This window comes from Dunckerocampus dactyliophorus, chromosome 13 (genome assembly GCF_027744805.1).
Source record: "Dunckerocampus dactyliophorus isolate RoL2022-P2 chromosome 13, RoL_Ddac_1.1, whole genome shotgun sequence".
Classification (NCBI taxonomy): Eukaryota; Metazoa; Chordata; class Actinopteri; order Syngnathiformes; family Syngnathidae; genus Dunckerocampus; species Dunckerocampus dactyliophorus.
The window spans coordinates 28,775,427-28,792,674 of record NC_072831.1 but is presented as its reverse complement, the minus strand read 5'-3'; the positions used below and the strand labels follow the sequence as shown (position 1 = coordinate 28,792,674).

General features: G+C 40.8%; 1 protein-coding gene across 2 annotated transcripts in view; it reads left to right on the top strand.

Moving 5' to 3' along the window:
- Positions 1–53: 53 nt before the first annotated feature.
- Positions 54–17,248, top strand: part of stard9 (StAR-related lipid transfer (START) domain containing 9) — a 50,582-nt gene continuing 33,387 nt past the window's right edge. Inside the window, exons 1-4 of one of the 2 annotated variants that reach the window (XM_054796393.1) lie at positions 54–91; positions 491–824; positions 3,366–3,435; positions 5,120–5,236. In XM_054796393.1, the coding sequence (XP_054652368.1) occupies positions 778–824; positions 3,366–3,435; positions 5,120–5,236 (234 nt within the window). In that variant the 5' untranslated portion in view covers positions 54–91; positions 491–777. Of the gene's footprint in view, positions 825–3,365; positions 3,436–5,119; positions 5,237–17,248 lie in introns of both variants that reach the window. The other variant, XM_054796394.1, reaches the window with a different exon arrangement.

Genomic DNA, 17,248 nt, shown 5'->3' with positions numbered 1-17,248 from the left:
GGCTGGAGATGACCATAATGCATCCCTTAGGACATCGCATGTACGCTTTACAGATGAAAATGATTACAGTGCTTTACAGCTCAACGAAAAGGTATTGCTTGCAAACAAAGAAATGGTAAGACAAAATAAAAAAATAAATTTGTCATCAAAAATAAATACAAAATGTAAAACATTCACTTAAAGTAAATATACTCTAATTATGAGCATCTGGTGAGGTGTTCTGGGCATGCTCAGCAGGTAGAAGGTCCTGGGGCAGACCTAGGACAAGCTGGAGGGATTATGTCTCACAGCCGGTGGAACGGGAAGAGGTGGCTGGAGACCGGGAAGTCTGGACTTCCCTGCTGAAACGGCTTCCTCAACGACGATAAGCGGAAGATGGATGGATGGATGGTAAATAAAAATGAGCACCTATCTATCGAGCTCTCTCTCTCCCCCTCTCTCTCTCCCTCGACCTCTCCCTCTCCCACACCCCCTCCCACCCTCAAAACAGAAAAGAAAATGCAGTGGGGGGAGTCTCCACACAGCATCCTCCCGGCCCTCCCCTCGCTTTCTGAGCCCAGCAGGAAGTTTCACTGCTCGGTTGTGACTTTTGTTTGGAGCCGCTCGGCGGGAGGTGCAACCCTCAGCTAGCCGGGCGACATGGCTTGAACGGCGGACGCCCCTGGGCTCTCACGTTTCGGAAAGGTGGTGGAAGGTCATGGTAACGCCGGTTCTTTTGGAGTCCTTCAACGGGTTCTTTTATGAGATCCTTGCTCGAGGAGGAGAACGGGGATCAGCATGGCAAACGTCAAAGTGGCTGTTCGAGTTCGTCCACTTAATGCACGGTAAAATGTCAACTAGCTTATTACGCATCTTATTAACTCAGTTGCTCGGTGGTTAATTGGGGAAAAAAACAACAACACTCGTTATCTTTTAAATGGCCTAAAACCTTCGTTACTGACCTCTTGCCATTTTAGTACTTCCATAAAGTTCTTCACGTACCAAACTGTACTTTTTTGTTGTTTATCATGAAACACTAATGAATTATACTAAATCTTACTAGCATACATACAGAGTTTATTATTTTCAAGCCATTTTTACTGCGCTGAATGAGTATATGTGAAATTTGCCAGAAGCATTTTAGAATTGTACAAATATGTTGAGAACTACAAAGGAACTTTCTTCTGTAGCGTTTTTTTTTTTTTAAATTTCACAAACAAGACGGAACCACCTGTGAGTGCTTTCAGTTGGGGGGGTAGGCTGCATGTTGAGAAGAGTAATACCTGCCTTCATGCCGGTCAACAAAAACACCAGAAAAAGTTGCTAGATTTGCCACTAGTCACTTTTCAGGGTCCGAGTACTCGCTAAATATAAGTTGGCAACACTGATCCCTCCTGCTACATCTTCTTACTCTCTGGCAGACCAGGTGCGTATAAGGTGAGGCGTGTTAAAAAGCAGAGCTGTACGGAGTTGGAACAATAAGCTCCATTCACAGACAGTCCCATTATAATGTGTTTATTAGCCAAGGCCAGCAGGTAGCGTCAAATGTTCAAAAAATAAAAATAAAAAAATTAATGAATGAATGAACAGGAAAAACTAAAATATAGTTCCCTCCCCCAAAAAAAACTTTTAAAAACATTTTAAAATAGATTTTTACATGAATTATTACAAATGCATAATAGATTTAATGGGAAATGTAAAAGCTATAATAACGTGTGAATAGCGAAACATTGGCATCTCTAAAATGTCCATAGGTGTGAATGGTTGTTTGTCTTTACTGTATGTGCCCTGCGATTGGCTGGCGACCAGTCCAGGGTGGTCCCCGCCTCTCGCCCCAAGTCAGCTGGGATAGGCTCCAGCATACCTGCGACCCTAGGCAGGATAAGCAGCAAAGAAGATGGATGGATAAAAATAAATTAATAATTTTTAAACGTCGATACTTTTTTTCCACATTGCCAACAGGTAGCGTCATCATTTTGCGCTGGGCCGCCCCCAATACTGTAAATGAATGTATAGGATAACAAAGTATTGTATATTTTTTACTGTCTCTTTAAAATGTTTTGTTTATTAATTAAATCATAAAAATATGATATTTAATGGAAATATATAAGATATGACATATAAATAATAAATATTAATATAAATATAAAAATAAATTAATACTTTGTATATAATAGATATTTAATATTTAATAGTAGGTGTTTTCAGTGCCAGTACTTCAGTACTTGAGTGTCAATACTTTTTTCCACATTGCCAACAGGTAGCATCACATTTTTTTGTACGTCAATAAATAAATTAATGTACGGCAAAAGCTGAAAATGTTGTTGTTTTTTTTTAATCTAAAATGTTTTTCAAATAAATTATAAAAAATATTTCATGAAAAGTAAATAAGATATAATGACATGTAAATAATATATAGGAATAAAATAAATATAAATAAAATAACAAAATATATACGATATAATAAAAAATAAATTAAGAATTTGTATATATTAATTTATATTTTCACTGAAGTCTTTTCCAGTGCCAGTACTTCTTTCAGTGTCAATACTTTTTTTTCCATAATGCCAACAGGTAGCGCTAAATCTTTGTGTGTCAATAAATAAAATAAATAAATGTACAGGATGAAATGAAAATATTGTTGTTTTTTTTACTGTCTTGTGAAAATGTTTTTTAACTTAATAAAAAATATATTTTATATATATTTTATATTTATATGACATTTTATAATAAAATAAGAACAAAAAAATATATAATAAAATAAATTGATAATTTGTATATTGTATATATTTTTTAACTGGAGTCTTTTTCAGTGCCAGTACGTCTTGTCAATACTATTTTCCACAATGCCAGAAATGTATTTTCAATGCAAAAACTTTTTCCTGCTATTATCGGGCAACACAAATGCACTTCTATCATGCAAATGGCTGTCCTGAGTGTCCTCTCTTTTTTTATTGCTAAATTGGAGGATGTAGTACATGTCATTTGCTTGCATGTGTGTTGCCTTATAAGGTCTGCACCGACCCCTTGTTCGAATTTGTTAGATAGTTAGCAGACTTGTGTAACTGCAACAGGCTGTGCGTCCAACACAGAGACTGCTGGAGATCTCGGCTTTAAAATTGCCTTCAGTGCCGCTGGTGTTGCATCAGATGTTCTCGGCCCAGGGGCAGGAACCCCACACATGCGGAGTTGACCTCGATTTTGAAGTCAATGGTTGTGATTGCATTACTCACGAGCAGCGCACATGCTCCCCTGGAAGGAGTCCAGTCCGCCTGGTCTCGTGATGTCCATCTTCTCTTTTTATTTGGGTCTTTTACAGCCCTCTGACAATATCACTTGGCTGCCATGTAGCATCAATATGCTAACGCGTCTTCTCACCCTAATAGGGAAAGTACAGATGGAGGACGGCTGGCGGTTCAGGTGGATGACAAGTTTGTGAGGATCCAAAATGTCAAGGTCGGTATTTTTTAGTATTGACCTCAAATAGTGTCTGACAAAAAGCATTTTATCAGCGTAGATTAGAGTAGACACCGTACAGCTTGTGTAGCAGTATAGATTTACTATGCACTGAAAAAGAGCCATCATTGTCTAAATAGCTGCCAACACAAGTGAGTAGCAAGCATACTACAGTCAAGCAGGGTGCATGAGTGCTGCCTACATTGTCCCTTAAACATGCTTGCTGTGAGGGGTGTACTCACTTTTGTGTACTGCTACTACTTGTTCAGTGGCGTGAAGCATGCTTTGGTGCGGAATGAAGTTCTTAAAGATGGAGGCTTATTCTTAGCTGTTAGCGGTTTGTTTTCACTGACTTCTCACTCAGCATGTGGGAGTAATTACCATGTCAGCGACTTCGTCTTGCAAGATGATGCTTACTAACCTGCAGAGACGCTTGATTGGTTCATCTCATCTGCAGAAAAGTACCAATGGGAAAAGTGTAGCGTGCTGATGATAGGGAGGAGAGACTGTGTTGTGGCAGGGGTAAACCACATTAGGACCCAACATCAAGACTCTCTGTGGGTCTCCTGGGAAGAATTATTTCTGGAAAGTGGGACAACTTCTGGAGGGTCTGTGGAAGAGCAGAGAGACAACTTATCTCGACACAATGTAAAACAACACTTGAGCGTGACTTAGTGCGTGCACCCCTGCACTGCAAAAAACAAATATAAGCAAGAAGCAATATCTAAAACCCGGGTACAAAATACTTATTTTTGACGAAGAAGATAACATTTTCGTACCATGTTAGAACAAGATGCTAATTTTCAGCCATACTGTATGTACTAAAATCTGAGATTAGATTACTTGAAAGAGGCAAAATGTGCTTCCTGAAATGCTCATCTGTTTTGCCTCTTGTTAATGTGTTTCCTGAAATGCAAATATTTTTCCATGTTCGTTAATGTGTTTCTCGAAATGCTAATTCGTTTCGCCTTTTGCCAATGTGTTTCCCGAAATGCTAATTTGTTTCGAGTTTTGTTAACGTGTTTCTCAAAATGCTAATTTGGTTTGCCTTTTTGTTAATGTGTTTCCCGAAATGCTAATTTGGTTTGCCTTTCGTTGTGTTTTCTGTAATGTAAAAATGATCCTTCAAGTCAAAAACATGGCACGCTTGCTCACTTGATTGTGAGCAAGGCAAAAGAAAAGTCAATGAATTCATGAGATCGCTCCTCCTGCACGCTGATGAGTGATAGCCAGCGCGCGTTGGGGGCGGGGACGGCGAGGAGGACGTGTGGGCCATCATGCCAACAGCAGTCGCAGCGTGAGCCCCTGTGTGATGCAGCTTGTTCAGGAGCATTTTGAAAAAAAATGGTCATTTGGAAATGAGACGGCATGTTAGTATGATTCGAGATGAGAATTTTTTTTGTGCAGCCCTATTAAAGAATGACTTCCCATTGTATACTGCTCAGTTGCTGTGCTGTCTTTCCATAATGCTCCACTATTCCTTGGCAGTAAGCAGAAAGGTGTTAAGTGTACTGAGGCGGGGAGGCTGCTAATGAATGGAAACAGCATGCCAGCATTTCCACACAGCAGACGCCCTCACGCAAACAAAACCTATGCTTTCTGTTTTGTTGTTGTTGTTGCACAGTAAAATCCACGTCTTCTCCCTTTCCTGTGTCTCTCAATTTGCTTTGCTGCTGTTCTCCAGCTTGATGGACGAACAGACCACGCTGTTGACTCCAGGGAGAAACTTCTGGAGTTTTGTTTCGATTACTGCTACTGGTCGGTGCACCCCAAAGACCCCAACTATGCGTCTCAGGAAGAGGTAACGCCCGCACAACTCCTAGCATCAGCCATGGAAAAGAGTGCACACAAACACACCATGATAAGATGATATCTATGACCAAGAAGGCCTGGTGTTGACACTGTAATTGGATAATTACGCCTCTTTGTGATTGGAGGGTGTTGCTGCCACTTAAAGGAAGTGGCAACAGTACAGGAAATCTCTCTTGATGTGTATATTCAAGGTAAAAATAACCTTGCGTCCCCCCATTATTGTTGAATAGTGTAAGCAGTCTGACATCTCTTCAGCGCTGCCTCTAGTCAGAGCTGTCTTTGTTTGAAAAAGACGTCCTACACACAGTATGGTGGTCCTTCTCTCTGTGCTTCTGCAGAATCACAAGTGTTTTGTCTGCAACACGACATTCTTCTGTTGACCCATGGTGGGCGAAAGGACACCAGAGAATACGCAGATATTTTTTTTTTCAGTGCTATAATCCACACTATTGTGTCTATTTGCAAAAGATCTGCTTGATGACCACGTCAGATCATTTTTAAACTGGCATTTGACGCAAAAAAGTGTTGGAATGCAGACATCTGCAAAGGTTTGGATGTAAAAAAAAAAAAAAAAATGGATATGTTTGTTTGGTTCATACAGGCTAATGTAAGACAACTGGACTATTCCATAATTTACTCTACGGCAGGGGGAAATAGTTGAATTGTGACGTTCAACTTGAGAAAAATGAAAATTTGTGGCAATGCCGACCACTTTTTTGACGCAATAGTCCAAGTCATGGATGGTAGCAGGCCAATTCTCGGGGAAGAGATCCCGCCCCAATTGGAGGAGTTTAAGTACCTCGGAGTCTTATTCACGAGTGAGGGATGGATGTAATGTGAGATTGACAGGCAGATTGGCGCAATGATGCGGACTCTGCATCGGTACGTTGTGGTGAAGAGCAAGCTGAGCCGAAACGCAAAGCTTAATTTACCAGTGGATCTACGTTCCTACCCTCACCTATGGTCATGAGCTTTGGGTAGTGATCGAAAGGACAAGATGGCGGGTACAAGCGGCCGAAATGAGATTTCTCCGTTGGGTGGCTGGACTCTCCCTTAGAGATAAGGTGAGAAGCACTGTCATCCGGGAGAAACTCTGAGTAGAACCACTGCTCCTTTGCATTGAGGGGAGCCAGATGAGGAGGCTCGGGCATCTGGTTAGGATGCCTCCCGGACATGTCGACACTGGAGAGGTGTTGAGGGCATGTCTGACTGGTAAGAGGCCTAGGAAAAGACCCATGACAGGTTGGAGAGACTATGTCTCTCATCTGGCCTGGGAATGCCTTGGGATCCACCGGGAGGAGCTGGACAAAGTAGCCATGGAGGGGGAAGTCTGGGCTTCACTGCTTAGCCTGCTGCCCACACGACCTGACCTCAGATAAGCGGAAGAAGATGGATGGGATGGATAATAGAAGTGTAAAGGTGACTATAGGGTGTCATGTCTAGAGGGCTTTAATAATCTTATCGTATGTAATGTATTTTGAAAGTCATCAACAGGTTTTTTTATGCTGTAACAATGAAAATATTCAGTTTATTAATATTGGATCCACTGAGTGGAAATTTGCTTATAGCAGTCGGGTCTGGAACCAATTAACCGTGATAAACGAGGGACGACTGTATCTGACAACAGGAAGAACAATCCCTAACAAGGGCTCCTTTTGCGGCCTTAACCCACGCCAAATCACAGCAGCTGCAAACATGAGTTCCACTCTTTTGTATTATTTCCTTCATCTTCTTTGTGACACTTACAGTATGTACGTTACAAAATGGCAATGCGCAAACGGGCTGAAATTTACACCAGATTGTGTTTTATACACAATAGACCCAAAGAAAGTATTTAACAGTTTCCCTTGTTTATACAAAGTGTTTGCAGTATCCTTTTATATGCTTATAGCAGCAAATCACTGTTGCCGCACCGCTACGCCACCTTTGGAGTTGGTGTACGCACTTTTTGGAGACATGTCAAAAAGGCAACGCACATTTAAAATGGTGAAGCGAAATCATATGTTAGAAATAAACATGCAGTGGAAGCCAGTAAAGATTTAGCAATCTTTGCAAGAAAACATCACACTGTTATTGACTTAAAACATTTGTGGAAAGTGTTGTTATTCGGCAGGACACTGATGGATATCATTTGTCATTTATCATAAACACCAATACGCACGAATATGTCGTATCCTGACTAAAAGATAAATAACACGCACAACACAGCGCTTGAATACCTCATTATTTTATTTTATAATCATGATAACATTATGTGTTTGATTAATATTAATTATAACAAGCATCAAGTTGTCTATTAAAAAATTCCAGGGATTAAGTTTACAAAAGACAGAGCTAATATGTTCTTAGTGCTCAGTTTTTCGCTTTTCTTTGGACAATTTCTAAAGTTTTTTTTGTTGCGTACGTCATCAATAGAAACATTTATTTACCATGCACGGCCTTTATTTGTTTGGATTGTGTCAGGGCCGTGTGCGTAAACTTTCTCCGTCCTTTTCCACAAACGATGGGCTTTTCTTTTGTTGTGCTTTGAAATAACACACCACAGTAGCTCCTCATAAAATAATTAGAATATACCTAATAATAATAATAATAATAATAATAGCTTAATGTCATCATTAGGTTAAATATTTTTAAACTATCCGTCTGGAATTACAGCAATTCATTTTTGACATACTGTAACCTCCCCATTTTAAATTACATCGCTCATCTTCATCTTGTTCATAATTCCACTGCTGTGCCCTCCAAATATTACGATTTCACGGGCCTCCAGCTCTCCAACTAAGATTTCCACCTCAGTTTCGGTGACTTTCCACTTCTTCGGCTTCTCAGCAGCCACGATTCACAAGAACCAAGTGAAATGCAATCAAGGGTCATTAAATATGGACTCCACATTCATGGGCCACTTTACATTGACCATTTCTGGCCAGTTGAAGGCGTGGCGAGGGCGTGACGTGGGGTGGAGTTGCATACGCACATTTGGACAGCAGGTGAAGCACATATTGCGTGAATGTGGGCGTATGCCACTTTTTTTTAGGTCTGAACACTTTTGTCCATTCGCACATTTTGGGTTTCTGGCGGACGCAGACTTTTAGTCAGATTTTCAGGTTTATAAATGAGGGCCCAGGTGCCTTAGAATATTTTTAGGAACTTTATTTTGCCTGAGAAATGGCCGTTGAAGGTCCATATTTGCAACGGTGTTGTATATGTTCCAGTTACATTTCCAGTAACATTGTCAACACAATCCTGGCTTCATGTACGCATGCCCTTTTTGTCTATTTTCTCATAGTCTCAAAAATAGTCCCAAGCATGTTTTACTTGTGTGACACCCCCCAAAAAAGAAAGAAATCTCATTCTGGACTCCTTGCCTTCCCCATGGGATTAGATCATCTCAGCCTGAGTGAGTGAAAAACTGGATCTTAACTCCTGCTTTTCCAGTCCAACTGTATCCCACCACACCCAGCGACCCTTGCAGAGCAGAGCGTGGCCTTACAGCGCCTCCCCACTCGCGCTCTGGTTTACACTAGAAACATGTGGGCGTTGCCATAAAAAAAATAAAAATCTGGCATGTTAAACTGCATTTAGTGGTGCAGATGTGGTTTGCAAGGGCTCCCCGCATGTATCTTTGTGTCTATTGTAGAAGGAAGTTTAGTAGAAGAGCAAGGAGAGCTGCTTTCTGCTTTAAGAAAAAAAAAAGTACAACCTTTCATGAGAGCCATCTGAGGAGTTAATGCAAGGCAAGAATAAATGAATGTCTCGTTGTAGTAAGCACAATAAGGGGAAGCTAAAGAGTTTGGACAGCAAGAAAGGGAACAGTCAGTGAGACACATGGGAATGGGAATTCCATGGATAGAAGAGGCAGAGGGGTAATGGGGGTTGGCGTCTGCCAATGGCCATAGCATACAGTCTCACAGCTGCCTTGCAAAGTCAATTATCATTTTAATTATCCCCTGTTTTGCAAAAGTGACTGTTTAATGATGCTGTTACAGTAATGTGTCCCTAGAGTTTATGAGCACCAAACGTGATCTTGCTCACTTGTTTGCTGCACTTTTTAGAGAAGAGGCGCTCCAACGCTTTTTATGTCATCATGAAGGAAAAACTTCCTTCCTCATGTACTCGAGATGTATGCATCCACCATTCCACAAAGGACGGTTTTGTTAAACCAAAATGCAGGCATTGCTACACATGTTAAAACTAGAGAAGCACTCGGAGAGTGCAGACCTCCGCCAAGCGCCATAGTTCCCCCCATATTGTCATTCACACCAAAATAATTATCCTACATTTTTTGGATCAGCCTTTAATATTTTGTAGAACCTGATAGAAACTTGTCCTGCATTTTTTTCCCCAAGTACTCTGACCATTTTTTGTGGAGTTATACAGTATGCACAAATGAGGGCAGCACGGTGGCCTAGGGGTTAGCATGTTTGCTACACAGTCAGGAGATCGAGAAGGCCTGGGTTCAATCTTCGTTGGGCAACTCTGGGTGGAGTTTGCAAGTTCTCCCCATGTGTGCGTGGGTTTTCTCCGGGTGCTCTGGGTTCCTGCCACATTCCAAAGACATGCATGTTAGGTTCATTGGTAAATTGTCCATAGGTATGAATGTGGGAGTGAATGATTGTTTGTCTATATGTGCTCTGTGATTGGCTGGTGACTAGTCCAGGGTGTACCCCACCTCTCACCAGTCAGCTGGGATAGGCTCCATATACCTGCGACCCCAGTGAGGATAAGTGGCATAGAAGATGGATATGCAGAAATGATGAAAATGGTCCTTTAAAGAATCCTTTAAAAAATGTTGGACTTCATTTGTGCTGATAGACTTTAGTGGTGCGTGTTTTTCGAAAATTTTGTCAGAATTCCAAATTGTATGACCTCAGCAGTATTCGACATTTGGGGCTACCAGCTGTGTTTATTTAAAGGGATAGTTTGGATTTTTTGACATGAAGATGTCTGACGTACCCATCAGCAGTGTAGTGCATCAACAGTGACTTTTCCCCACTTCGTCCCGTGAGCCGAGTTCTGGTCGGTTTTTGCTGTGGAGGAAAGTAGCTCGGACTAGTTGCTGGGGTCTCTGAAATTAAGCATTTTGCTTCTCAGAATGTTATGCGTTCAAAAGAATAATACATTTGGCCAAAAAAAAGTCAGACCTCTCAATCGCTCAGCGTTATTTTCTGTCCATTCGTATCACTGTGTGCTGCCACTTTTCCATTCTTGTGTATGTATTCCAGTGTTTACATGCGCGAATGAAGACCGCTGCGACGCAAGAGAGTTAGCATCAATGGACTAGCGGCAGTGATACGGATACGATTAAGCTTCAGTCAGATTCAGACGTGGGAGCTGTAGGTGTGATCATCCAGTTGTTTTTTCAGCAAATAGGCTAACCGAGCATGATGTCCATCCATCCATTTTCTATGCTGCTTGTCCTCTTTAGGGTCACGGGCGTATGCTGGAGAATATCCCAGCTGACTTTGGGTGAGAGGCAGTCCCACTCCTCAACGTTACGTTGTTGTATGTGATACATACAATCTGATACTACAATACTACAACTGGGGACCTTTAAAATTATTTGCAAATGCGTCACTCCTGTTGGGGATTTGGCTCGAAGCACAATGCTGTTATGTTTTTTTTTTTTTGTGGCCTAAGAGAGCCCCCCTCCTCTACTTCAGTTTGATTCTCACAGTTTCTAGGTCTGTGTGTCAGCGGCCTCGCGGACGAGAGGAAGAATAGTTGCTCTGTTTATAGGAAGAATCTCCCACACACACACACACACACACACACACACACACGTGAGCTCTTCCTCCCACCCTCAACTCGGTCCGAGCCAAAATCCCAGTTGAGCCTGCTTCAAGTTGACCACAGACAGCACTCCAAATAAGCTGCACTGTGCTAACAATGACATGAGATATGTAGGCCTTGTTGACTCGGAGAAGACTCTTGTATTTTTGTAGTGGATGAACATACTAGATAGTAAACAAGTGCTTTGTCTAATAACGTGGCGGTTTCACTAAACAACGATAAACGACCGTTTTTACAGAACATACATTCGGTTTAGCATGTCTGCAGTTAGTGTGTTGTCGTCCTGATTATCATGTCGACAAAGTGTCCCCTTTCAGCGTATTCAGCTATTTGTTGTCCAACGAACGGAGGTTGTGACACATTTTGGTTTGCTCACATGGAACAGAAACCAAATCGATCAAACGTGCAAAGCAAATTTACAAACCCATCAACCAAATCAGACCAAAAATGGACAAGAAACCATTTGGAACAAACAAAGTATCCCATCACTCAATTCAGACCTTACACGGAAAAAAAATCCAATTGAATGAATAATAGAACCAACCAAGTTTACAAACCCTTCAACTGATTCAGACTGCTCTGTATATATAGAAAAGAAACTGAATTGTACCAGTAAACAAACTTTATAAACCCAACAACTGATTCAGAGCTTTTAGCGAAAACAAATCCAACTGAATGAAGGGGACTAGCTAATTGGCAAATTCTGGCTTTTTAACTCGTGTATTAGAATGTGTTTTATGAAATTGCACTGTCCCCTACAAACAAAGTAATCTGAATGATTAATGAAACCAACCACGTTCACAAACCTATCGAGTGATTGAGACCATATGGAGAAGAAACCGAATCGAACAAACAAACAGAGTTAACAAACCCATCAACTGAGTCAGACCTTACACGGAAACAAATCCAACTGAACGAATAAAGGAACCAACCAAGTTCACAAACCCATCAACTGATTCAGATCATACACGGAAATGAAACCGAATCGTACAAACCAAAACCAACCAAGTGATTTAGACCGGAGGAAGTGAAGTATACTTTTCAAGTTGTGGATAGTTTTATGCATATTACCATAATAGCAAATGAATGTGGATGTGTCGAATCCTCAAAATGACATCATGCTAATATTGCAGCTCATGTAGCAAAGCGTTTTTTAATGCATTGAAAGCCTTTTATCCCCATTGAGGGTAATCTACACTGCACTACGATATCCCATTTATATCTCTCAAGGCTCCCATCAGTCTGAAGCCTGGAGAAGTCATTTCCAGCTGCCACACAGCGTACCGTACCATGCTGCTTGTTGGCCTTCACTCAAATGGGAGGCGGAGTTGAGGTTTTTAATCTACTGGCTTTTTAAATCGACTTTCTGCTCAGTGATGGCTAAAAATGGAATTCCCCCCCTTTTTTCTCGTGCCTGACTGTCCTCTGCACTTCTTCATTCCCACACAGAAATGAAAAGCAGGCTGTACACTGTGCCCCCCCTCCTTCCTCCGGGCCCCCATGCTAATTTGACCTACAAATTCGGTCCAAGTGTGACAGACGAGAGCATTGTTGAAGTGGAGCCAAGCGGCTTCCTCCGTCCTCCGTGTCCTCCTTTACACATTTCTGCCTCTTTGAGTGCAAAATCTCACATACACACATTGAGGACATGCAACTCTGGCGACTCGTATCCCAACAAAAGCATTTTGATTTTCACTCTGTGGCCAGCTGTTGCGTTCAGGGAACCGAGGGAGGGTTTTTTTTCCGCCTGCAGCTGTCAGCTTGTTTGTGAGAAAGTGTGCGCCTCTCTTTTTGTGCACTTCTGTCTTCTTTAACAGTCTTGTTTCTTTACTTTGCACAGAGCTCAGAGGCAGCAGTTGCAAAGGGACTGAAAAATAACGGTCCTGCCGGTGGCGAAAGCAAATAAATGGTTCTTAATTGTGGCAAAATGTGGCCATTTTCCCGCACAGCAAATATTGGTAATTAAATTAGTCAGTTCCAGGATCAAACCGTTGCCATTATTAAACTTTTAATTGTACAGTCATCCCTCGTTTGTTGTGGCTAATTGGTTCCAGACCCAACAGTGATAAGTGAATTTCTTTGATCTAGGATTCACTATTAATACATGGAACATTTTTGTAGTTATGGCATAGAAAATCTGTTTACGATCTAAACACAGTTTCTAACATTATTAGAGGCCTGTGGACATGAAACACCCATATAGTCACCTTGACATTGGTATTACCCAATATAGTAGATGTAATCAGAGAAAATATGACACATTAGACGGAAATAAGATGACACAGACTCACACGTTTGCACTTCCTTGTCTTTTTTTAACTGGACAGCGTACTTCCTGTGGTGGCTATTGTCTCATCAGCATATTGTAATGGTGGCTTTAAATGGCTTTACACACGTATTACCCAATATAGTAGACATAATAAGAGTAAATAAGCCATTTAAGACGTAAATCGGGGGTGTCCAAACCTTTTCCACCTCGGGCCACATTCAGAAATATCAAAGGACACGGCAGACATTTTTTAAACCAACCCATATAGATATACTGGGGCGTTTTTTTTTTAAGAGAAAATAGCCTGCATCTCAGCTTTGTCTTTTCGGTAACATACACATAAGTATCATTAGTATGAACTTTTACTCCTTAATCCACAGGACACTTTTTGCTTGTTTTCCTTTTTATTTTTACAAATTATTCATATTTTCTCTAATACATTTATTCTTGTACTGCTATGTCTTCATTCTCTTAATATTTTCACTTTATTATCATAAAATTAGAAGTATTACCCAACTTAATTTTCCTAAAATTGCGACTGGATTTTTTTTTTGTTTGTGTCTTGTAATATTACAATTATAATATAATAATTCAAAAATTATTATTATAATTATAATAATATATACTTTTTATTCCAACCTTCAGTTTTGAATATTTCAACTTTATGGTATTTTTTTTAATCTTGATATTATGACTTTATTCTCCTAATACCTTGACTTTATTCTTGTAAGATTACTGCTGTTTTTTTTTATTTTATTTTTTTTATTTTTGCTGTTTTCTTTTTTAATTGTATTTTTAGAATGTGCCTGGGGCCAATAAAAAAACAGCCACCAGACCGTTACTTCTTTCGCAACATTAGCTCACTTGTTATTCTTCAGGATGATATTTGTTTCCAGTGCGTCCTGGAGCAGTGGTCACCAACCTTTTTGAGACCAAGATCCCTGGTCTCGGCCATGTATCTGCACAAAATCTAAACCCCCAAACAAGTGCTACAACAGTCTGCCCTTAATGAGTGGCATTGTAGCGGCTCAAAGTTTTTTTTCTACGTATATGGTTATATTTGTGCCTTAACTTTGAGGTAGCAGAGGCAGATTTTAAGCCCTATTAACATGCATTAATTACTGCTGTGTGTGCAGACACATCGCTGCAGCGCTCCGTCACTCCTGTCCTGACCTTTTTGCTAGTGCGAGGGGGGGCCTCGTCGGTGTATAAGGCGAGTCGATGTACTAGTGTACCTCCGGCCAGTTTTGGGAACTGGGCTCCTTGCTGGGGCTTGTGGGTTGTTGCCTGGATAGCGGTGAGGCGTATAGGGGCGTGTTCAGGGGACAAAATGTGTGCCTGTTGATCGCTCTCCGGGAGGTGAGGGCGCTGATGTGATAATATATTTTTTCAAAATGTTGTCAAGATCGACCGGCAAGGTCCCAAAGTTTGACTAGTAGCTCACAATTGACGGGTTGGTGACCCCTGTCCTGGAGAGATCAGCAACTTGGATGCCATCTTTGAACTTTGCAATGACTTCTTTCTTGAATTCAGTAGTGGTCTTCACCCTCTTTGGAATGTTGCTGTCACTCGCAACCTTCTTTGGACTTATAGCAGCTTATTTAGAGTCCATCGCACTCAATGAAAATTTGCATGGACAGGAGTCATCGCCAGGGGTCTGTTGTTTGGCCACTGGATTCCGGATGCCTTACGTGTATGTGCCTCACAGGCTGCCATAGCAAAGTGTGAACTAAGTATCGTGTGATCCAAGATGGCTGCGTAAACAAAACAAAAACAAATACAACAGTTTGTTACGCGCCATATTACACGCTAACCAGGCAGGCAAAATTTTAGCATAAATCTTGGATGTTAACCGAAAACCGCTCTTAACCGGGGAGGGCGTAAACCGAGGTACCACTGTATTTCCCAATTTTTTATAGATTCAAGGTTCTACTATATTGTACGCACATTAATAGATGTTCCATGGGCTTAAAAGTCATTACAAGTGGAACCCTTTTTTGGGGTCTGAAGTGTCCAGATTAGGGGTACAGCTCTTGGCCCTCAATTGGCTGGTCTTTAACTGGATATTGGTCCCCCCTAATATAGTCAAAGTCTGCACCACCGGTATAATACCACTTGGTATTACGGAAACATTTTCATAGACATTACATTACAAGGCTGTCAACTAGGAAAAGGGGGTAAAATTTTAAAAAGTGGTCCTGAACAAACCCAGCTGGGTTCCTGATTTTTCTTTAAAGAGGTCCGGTGCCTGAGAATGACAAGTTGTTTATCTAACTAGGTTATTCTTCCTAATTGACCCAAAGAACCCAACTTCCTGCCCAAGGCTGGTTGCTATATTCTGCTTTTCCTCCTCCATTGTTTCCTCCAGGACCAAAACAAACTTTTTGTTTTTGGAAAAACACATGTACAGCTGTACACTGGTGACAACTGCCTTCCGTGCTGAGGTTTAGTCTCTCCCGTAGAAAGACAAGCAAGCGGTCTACATGCTCTGACCCCGTCGTCACTTTCACTAATTGTCATCCTTGCTTTGATTTTTGAGGGCACAATACAAACTTTTGTCCAAAAAAGTTGTGCACATTTAATGTCGACCTGCAACACAAACACGTGTACTTGGTAAGGGAAGGAGGCCTTCTTCCTATCCTTTGTCCCGGGACCCTCAGGCCTGTCATAGTCCCCATGGAGGGATTTTAAGAGGGTCCGCTTTAACAATGTATTAACTCTTGGTGTTTGAGGGAGGAGAGTGTGTCTGGGTGGGGACACACTTCTTTGTTCTTGTGTTTAAGCTTCCTTTGAGGGTCAACCCTTGGTGGTCTGCACACTTTGACGTTTGAAAGGCTTTTTTTAAGAGTTGCGCAGCAAGATCACTCCTTAATCCAATCCTTTGCCTCCAATCAAATCAGTTTCTTGTTGGAGTCACAAAGAGTCCCGTTAGAAACCATTTTCTGGTACAGTCAGTTAAACTTTGATGGTTTTGATGGTCATGTAAGAAACTGCTTAAGGCAGGGGTGTCTAAAAGTTTTCCAGTGAGGACCGCATAGTGACAAATGAATGGATGCAAGGGCCACTGTGATATTTTGTGTATGCTAAGAAGTTGCATCTCGGCGTTGATATAGGTTTAAAAAAAGAAGTAGTATATTTAGTTTTGTTTTTTCATAAAACTACGACTTAAAAAGAAACAATTTTTTTCTGTAATATTTAAACTCTATGCCACTAAAAATTCTCTTAAAATTCTTGTTAGAATGACTTTTTTCTCTTTATTTTTACTTTTCTGACTTGATTCTCATAACATTAGTCATCCCTCATTTATAACAATTTATTGGTTCCAGACCCGACCGCAATAAATTAATTTCCGCGGTATAAGATCCAATGTTAATAAATTTAATACTTTTGTAGCTAGAGCATAGAAAACCTGTTTATGACGTTCTAAATACAGTTTTTAGCATTATTAGAGCCTTGTAAACATGAAATAACACGCCTATAGTCACCTTTACACTCCTTTTATTCATTGTTTACAACACATTGCGCAACTCTTATGCTGAAGGGACTTGAGACGGCCACCAGCTAACAAGCTAGCGAGCGAACCAGTTAGCCTTGAATTTATTTCTTCTAAACTTAAGAAGCCAAAAACTTACCACTTCCACATGGAATGGGAGGAGAACTTTTTTTCATTCTATCATGTCAGACATGCTATGGCTGACTTCATGACTTCATGCAGTGTTAGGTAATGTAATGTAAGGTAATGTCATTACTTCTGCCTAGTGGCCAGAATACTACGTATCACATGTATTTCAATATGTTTTGACTAATAATAGACCATAGTCTACCAAGAAACAACGATCAGCGTCACACCGTAGTCTGCTTTTCATTTCAATACATACTGTATGTAGATCAGTGTTAGAAAGCAAGTGATGGCGATGAAAATGCTTTCAAAAGTATGTTAAA